Below are 8,146 nucleotides of genomic sequence, written 5' to 3' on the forward strand. Positions count from 1 at the left end.
CCACTCTCAAAGAGCACCTACGGGAGACTGCAATTCGAAAATGACCCCTGTAAATGTCCTAACCCAACCCCCTCCAATGTACAGTTACCCACCTACCCAACCTCCTCCAATGTACAGTTTTTCCCCCCTCAAATGTATATACTCTCTTTTTTTATACTCTTTTTGTATCACAAACAGTACTGTATTTGTAGATCTGGTATGTCATAAATATCTAGATGTAGCAGTACTGTATCTGTATGTCATATGTTATGATGAATTGAAAGTGGGGGACCCTGATGTAAACAAGACTAAAGTCTTTCTCTGGTCTGCATCCCCTTGAGCTGTACTCTGTGTATTGTACGCATTCTGCAATCTGTTAATAAGATTTTCAAACAATCACAGTGGCTGTTGGATCTAGTGGTCTTGTTTAGAGTACAGTGCCTTTTGCTCCTCCACAATATCTGTGCTCGTCGTTAAGGATGTGGCAGTGCATTCGAGGAAGCCAGAGTTGGATTTCCGGGAAATCCTCGGAAGATGGGAAGCCATGGAGCGAGACGACGTAAACGACTGGCCGTCTTCCGCCAGGGCGCTCTCCAGGACGTGGCACACGGACTGCTTCAGCTTCTTCTGGAACTCGTCACACATGAAGACGTAGAGGACAGGGTTGATGCAGCTGTTGAAGAAGGCCAGGGCTGTGGACAGGGGAATACCCGCCATGCAGAGATACCGAAGGGCCGGCTTGAACTCAAACATGAACTGAAACACGTGAAAGGGCATCCAGCAGACGAAGAAGGCGAGTATGAGGCAAATGATGATGCGGAGAGGCCTCTGGCTCTGCTTCTTGCCTTTCTGGAGGCGCCTGATGCGCACACCGATGGCAACATAAGAGGCGATTATTACTAAGAAGGGAATAGCAAAGCCTGCAACAAAGCGAAAGACTACGAGTATTGTCTTTAATTCTTGTGGATATGATTTTGAAAATCCGCAATAGAACGCGCCGTTACATGATGTAACTTCACGAGCAATGGCGTAAGGGAGACTGCAGGCTAGAGCTGCCACCCAGATGCAAACGCACATGCACTGGACTTATATATTTTACATTAGACACGTTTGTAGAATGTGTCTGACTTGTTCCTGGGTCTGCAGTGACATACTCACTATTGGAGCTCTGGGGCTCTGCAGCAGACATACTATTGGTTTCAACGAAGGGAGTGGTTACTTACATCATGTGTAGTACGCCGGCGTGAGTTAGCTGCGTTTGACTATTTCGCGCGTGCAGCTTTTGACTATTATGCTTAGTTATGCCGGGGTAAATCCTAGTAAACTCTTTACTGAACATACAAGTACATTTTGATAGGATGGATAAAAGTATGGAATTTCATTTGTGACTAGATAGGTTTGGAAAAGTAAGTAAGTACTGTAGATACACATGAATACTTCAATACTATATATTTGTTTCTCCATTTTCATAAACTTTTCTTTTGTAGTCACAAATAAATCACTTGGGTCAATCCATCTTACTTTACACATACAATCACTCCCTCTGTCCCAACAACATGCCAAACATTTTCTGGAATGGTGAGTGATTCTACGTGGTGTGGTAGGGGAATAAAGATTACTTTTTGAATATAATCTAGAAGATTAATGGCTATAGAATGTAGATGGGGGGGGGGGGGGGGGGATACAATAAAATAAACAATGAAAATGCGACTAAGCAGTTTTTTTTAATTATTTAATTGTAGGTCATACATCTTGGACAGAATCATCAAAGGTAGGGCTTGAAATTAGCAAAATGAAACATTGGGAATTTACATTTCAGTTCTACTTCACTCCAAAACATAACGCATCATGAACAGTAACAATGCATTCAGATAAGATAAAATTATTGTCTGTTCATGTGAAAATGTGTCTTTCATCACATGCTCCCAAGAGTCATCAGAATAATATAATACAACATGAACAGAACATCTGTATACACAATGCAATATATATGCGATGAATGTGCTTGGAAGAGTTTTACTCTAGTATTTGCAAACATAAAAAATGTAGACAGCTCTTTTACTAATGGCCTCAAATGTTGTGTAAAACTCACATTTACTTGTTACACACCATTAGTCCTTTTGTCAAAGGCTCAAACAATGAATCTTCGAAGTGGGAAGGAAATGTCTTCAATCCGGGATCCACTATGCAAACAAAGCCAATGAGTCAACAGCGTGTCATTCGATGGATGGATTATGACTTTAACAAGCACAAATTATTACAGAACAAGTTACAGGTTGAAAAAACCCTCAGCTCTGAACTAGGCAGAATCTGCACCTGGCTTGCTGATAACAAACTATCATTACACCTGGGTAAAACGGAGTCCATTCTCTTCGGTTCAAATAACAAACTCGGCAAGACCGACGGCTTCTCAGTTACAGTGGGTGACAATATTGTCACAAGGAAAGATGAAATTACATACCTGGGTTTCATCCTAGAGGCAAATCTTTCCTGTGACAAAATGGCATCCAATGTAATCAAAAAAGTCAACCAACAAACTAGATTCTTGTACCGGATCTCCTCACTGGTAAACAAGAATACCCTGAAGACTCTGGCAGGAGCACTCATTCAAGGGTACTACGACTATGCTTGCACCTCATGGTACCAAAGCACCTCAAAGGTGCTAAAAACAAAATTACAAACATCACAAAACAAACTGGTCAGACTACTGCTTGACCTTACCCCCAGAACCCACCTCACCCCTGCCCACTTTGACAACCTAGGATGGCTTAGAGTAGACGACAGAGTACAGCAACTTGCAATGTGACTGGTCTACAAGATACACTACACGACTAAGGTACCCATGTACATGTCAAAATACTTCCCAAAGGTCAGTGAATACCACGACCACAACACCAGAGGGAGCTCCACTAATCATGTTAAACCCAGATTCGGCTCAAACAAGGGACTAAACACGTTTAGCAATTATGCCACATCAATGTGGAACGCCCTACCCAAAGCTGTAAAGGAATGTGAATCACTACCCACTTTCAAAACCACTCTCAAAGAGCACCTACGGGAGACTGCAATTCGAAAATGGCCCCTGTAAATGTCCTAACCCAACCCCCTCCAATGTACAGTTACCCACCTACCCAACCTCCTCCAATGTACAGTTTTTCCCCCCTCAAATGTATATACTCTCTTTTTTTATACTCTTTTTGTATCACAAACAGTACTGTATTTGTAGATCTGGTATGTCATAAATATCTAGATGTAGCAGTACTGTATCTGTATGTCATATGTTATGATGAATTGAAAGTGGGGGACCCTGATGTAAACAAGACTAAAGTCTTTCTCTGGTCTGCATCCCCTTGAGCTGTACTCTGTGTATTGTACGCATTCTGCAATCTGTTAATAAGATTTTCAAACAATCACAGTGGCTGTTGGATCTAGTGGTCTTGTTTAGAGTACAGTGCCTTTTGCTCCTCCACAATATCTGTGCTCGTCGTTAAGGATGTGGCAGTGCATTCGAGGAAGCCAGAGTTGGATTTCCGGGAAATCCTCGGAAGATGGGAAGCCATGGAGCGAGACGACGTAAACGACTGGCCGTCTTCCGCCAGGGCGCTCTCCAGGACGTGGCACACGGACTGCTTCAGCTTCTTCTGGAACTCGTCACACATGAAGACGTAGAGGACAGGGTTGATGCAGCTGTTGAAGAAGGCCAGGGCTGTGGACAGGGGAATACCCGCCATGCAGAGACACCGAAGGGCCGGCTTGAACTCAAACATGAACTGAAACACGTGAAAGGGCATCCAGCAGACGAAGAAGGCGAGTATGAGGGAAATGATGATGCGGAGAGGCCTCTGGCTCTGCTTCTTGCCTTTCTGGAGGCGCCTGATGCGCACACCGATGGCAACATAAGAGGCGATTATTACTAAGAAGGGAATAGCAAAGCCTGCAACAAAGCGAAAGACTACGAGTATTGTCTTTAATTCTTGTGGATATGATTTTGAAAATCCGCAATAGAACGTGCCGTTATGTGACGTAACTTCACGAGGAATGGCGTAAGGGAGACTGCAGGCTAGAGCTGCCACCCAGATGCAAACGCACATGCACTCGACTTTGCGAGGGGTTCGCTTGTTCTGTGCCCACACCACCACCCATGTGGCGAGGCAACGATCCAGACTTATGGCCATCAGGAGGAATATGCTGGCGAACATGTTAATCACAAGGATTAAACTGTTGAGCTTGCACATCAAGTCTCCGAAAGGCCACTTGTAACCCTGGGACACGGAAACAATTGTGAAAATCAAGAAGGCTGTGAAGATGAAGTCAGCCAGGGCCAAGTTGAGAAACCAAATCGAGTTGACCGTTTTCTTCATCCGGCACCCCGTCACGTAGATGACAAGGCCATTGCCTAAAGTGCCGGTCAACAATACCACACAGTAGATGACCAAACTGACGACATGCACGGCGTGGAGAGAGGGCGCCGTGCAGTTACTGGAATCGTTATATGAATCTACAAAAGAAAACAACATTCTTTTAGTTTAACAGTGTGAAGGTGGTATGCAAACCTGCTCTGCAGGGGTGTAAAAAGTACCCAGAAATTATACTTAAAGGGGAACTCCAACATTTTGGGAAATTAGCTTATTTAACATCTTCCCTGGAGTTAGACAAGAAGATACATACCTTTTTTGTCTCTGTGCGGGCATTTTAGCTTTGGGAATAGACGCTCCGTTAGCATAGCTTAGCTTCATCACTGGAAGTGAGTAGGGGCCGGAGCCTTACAGTGCCTTACAGTGTATTGCAAGGTCTGACATTGACCAAACTTGATATGCATGACCTTGGTGGGCTCTAGGTCAACTCCTGAAAAGGGGGTCAATGTCAGACCTTGCAATCAAAAGTTAGGGGGCACACTGAAATTATGGCAAGGGTTATTAGCCCCCTAATTTTTGATTGCAAAGTCTGACATTGACCCCCTTTTCAGGCGTTGACCTAGAGCCCACCAAGGTCATGCATATCAAGTTTGGTCAATGTCAGACCTTGCAATACACTGTAAGGCACTGTAAGGCTCCGGCCCCTACTCACTTCCAGTGATGAAGCTAAGCTATGCTAACGGAGCGTCTATTCCCAAAGCTAAAATGCACGCACAGAGACAAAAAAGGTATGTATCTTCTTGTCTAACTCCAGGGAAGATGTTAAATAAGCTAATTTCCCAAAATGTTGGAGTTTTCCTTTAAGTGAAAGTATAGGTACCGTCTCAAAATCGTACTCAGGTAAAAGTCAGAGTATCTGGCTCACACAGTAAAAACTTGTTTTTATTGCAAGGGATAGACCAGGGGTCTCAAACTCATTCCATCGTGGGCCAAGTTTTTATTTTAAACTACACATTGCACCAGGTGAGTTAGTTGAAGAGGTGAGCCAATTAGTGAAATCATCAGCTGGTGTTTAGGCAAGGCTGTAATGAAACCAAGCATCACTTGGCCCACAATGGAATGTGTTCTGCGATAGACAATGCTGAAATTAAAGAACGGAGGACACTTTTTTTTTTACATTAAAATGATTTAATGCACTTCTCCATCTAATTTGAAATTCCTGCGTCCTCTTCATCACTCGTACTATCGTTTGTAGCTCGATTTGGTTTCTAAACACGTTTCGCAATTATGCCACATCAATGTGGAACGCCCTACCCACAGCCGTAAAAAATGTGAATCCCTACCCACCTTCAAAACCGCTCTCAAAGCACCTACGGGAGGCTGCAATTCTAAACTGGCCCCCGTAAATGTCCAAAAACCCACCCACCCACCCCTAATGTACAGTTTCCTCCCCCTCGTATGTATATATTTTCTGTTATAAGATCTCTGTTTAACAGTACTGTATATTTGCATATCTTGTATGTCACAAATGTAACAGTACTGTATACCTGTATGTCATAAATGTCATGATATATATCTGTATGTCATTATGAATTGAAAATGGGGGACCCTGATGTAAACAAGACGAAAGTCTTTCTCTGGTCTGCATCCCCTTAACAATTGTGTGTATTGAGCCGTACTGTATTGTACCCATTCTGCAATCTTAAAGTTTTCAATCACTCAATCAATTGTCACTCTGACTGTCTATTCTTCTGATAGCAGGTGTTTAATCAAAGATCCCCACTTTCTAGTCTTGCACAAGGACCAATCAGCATTGGTATGGGTGGGTTAATTTTCCAATGATGGGGATTTGATTGGCTGTTTTTAAATAAACTTTGGCCGCAGGATTAATAACGTTAACGTTCGGCCAGAGAAACAAATATACTAATTAAAATGGTTGAACCTGCGAGATTTGTACTTTGTAGGTCTGCATTTTAAATGTAAGGAGTAAAAAGTATGTTTTTATTCTCTGACATGTAATTGAGTAAAAGTACAAGTATACAAACCTAAAACTACTTGAGTAAAGTACAAATCCCCCAAAACAATACTTAAGTATTGTAACGAAGTACAATTACTCAAGTACTACCCCTGCTGCTAGTGGTTCATGAGAATTTGTTGTTTGTTGACAACTGTAATGTAACTGTTTGGATTTGAGATTTTACCTCTCAAAGCAGTGAGCTATCTGAATTGCTGACAAATCCCTTTTTTCCCTTGTCGGAGCTACTTTTTATTTTTTTTTTTTAAGCATGTCGATTTGTCTATAATATATTTTACATGGCAGTCTTGGATAAACAGTTAAATGGTAGTAATCTCCAAATCCGATATTTATAATTACAATGCATACAGTCTGCAATTAAATGTTTTAAGAAGACTCCAAGCAGCAAGTAACAAAATGTAACAGTACTCTATACCTGTATGTCATGTCTAGGATAAGTCCTATTCTTTCAACTAAGCACTTTTATCAGAGTTAAATCATTCATTTTCAGATCAATTCTCCACAAATGAATTACACATTATTGTCATTTAGGCTGCAGTGACATATTTTAGATAACCACATCATATTCTCTCAATTTAAAGTTAGACAGGGGGGAAAAAAGAACTTTATCTCACCGTTCCCCATCTCTTTGTTTGTGTTGCAACACTCCTAAATGAGTTCAGTTGACCCGGTTATTATGATGAGCGCGGTGAATGCAAATGGCTAGGCAGGGTTGATGGAACTGATAATATATTTGGTTTTTGGTGCAGGGAGGAGTCTGCTTTAGTCTTTTGAATCCGCCCTTCCTCTGCACGATACTAAATAGGACTGTATGGGAACTAGAGTTATTTCCACCAGGCGAGAGATTTTGCAATTTGTTTGTTTGTGAACCTTCTTCAAAAGCTCTCTCTTATTTTATGGCCTCATCAGATCCAATGTGACTTGATCTTAAGGCTGCATGAGGAGGACACACGCAATTGTCATCCATTCAGTACGAAAGTGTTGATTTTTCAAGCTTAAAGGGAAGCTTTGATATTTTGAACCTTGGTGGCTATTCTTCACTGGACACTTGTCATATCCAGGAGAAACGTTGCTACATCTGTCCTTCCTGTTTCCATAAAATATAATGTCGGCATTCTTCGCCGAAAACACGAGGCGCAACTAGTTCCAAGCTTCCCAGTGCCCAAAGTGTCACTTTAATACATGTCCCCCTAGCTTCAAGATAAGGTTGTCAGAGAATGGTAAATGGACTACATTTTATATAGCGCGTTTATTAACCAAATCGCTTTACAACTTGTGCCTCACATTCACCCATTCACTCACAGACTGCGGAGGCGACCAAGCAAGGTGCCGACCTGCTCATCGAGAGCAGTTAGGGGTTAAATGTCTTGCTCAAGGTCAAGGACATGCTTCCAGGAGGAGCCGGAATATAACCGGGAACCTTCCGATTACCAGACAACAGCTCTGCCTCATGAGCCACTGTCGAGAGTGGTGCGTTAGTGATTTAAAATGCAATGTCACCTCAAGATGCAGTAAATTATAATTTGACTAAACATGAAATCACATCACAGTTAATTATTTTCTCAGAATATGTTTATTTTGCAGTAAGTAGTCTCGTCGTTGCCACCGTCGTAGTGTTATGGATTTCCCCATTCAAAACTACCACAGTGATCTGTCTCATATAGTAGACTCGTATAGTCTCTGGATGCTGGCAGTTATCTGTACATGTAATGGAGGAGTGCACTGTACAGTTGCAATTCAAGTGAATTCACATTAAAGATGCTCTAAGTGGTATTTA

At 42.2% G+C, this 8,146-nt stretch overlaps 2 protein-coding genes across 2 annotated transcripts; both read right to left on the reverse strand.

Moving 5' to 3' along the window:
• Nucleotides 1-210: 210 nt before the first annotated feature.
• On the reverse strand, nt 211-1,056 carry LOC311246569 (C3a anaphylatoxin chemotactic receptor-like; the record flags this gene model as incomplete). Its single annotated transcript, XM_084336719.1, has 1 exon — nt 211-1,056. The coding sequence occupies one exon, from the start codon at nt 1,054-1,056 to the stop codon at nt 394-396; it is 663 nt and encodes a 220-aa protein (XP_084192845.1). The 3' UTR covers nt 211-393.
• A 1,670-nt stretch (nt 1,057-2,726) lies between these two features.
• Nucleotides 2,727-7,042, reverse strand: LOC311245969 (chemerin-like receptor 1). The gene is made up of 2 exons (XM_084336003.1): nt 6,984-7,042; nt 2,727-4,477 (listed from the first exon to the last, which is right to left on the reverse strand). The coding sequence occupies exons 1-2, from the start codon at nt 6,991-6,993 to the stop codon at nt 3,408-3,410; spliced, it is 1,080 nt and encodes a 359-aa protein (XP_084192129.1). The 5' UTR covers nt 6,994-7,042; the 3' UTR covers nt 2,727-3,407.
• Between the last annotated feature and the right edge of the window lie 1,104 nt (nt 7,043-8,146).

The sequence above is a fragment of the Notolepis coatsorum genome (assembly GCF_963971535.1).
Source record: "Notolepis coatsorum genome assembly, chromosome: 19".
NCBI classification, from domain to species: domain Eukaryota; kingdom Metazoa; phylum Chordata; class Actinopteri; order Aulopiformes; family Paralepididae; genus Notolepis; species Notolepis coatsorum.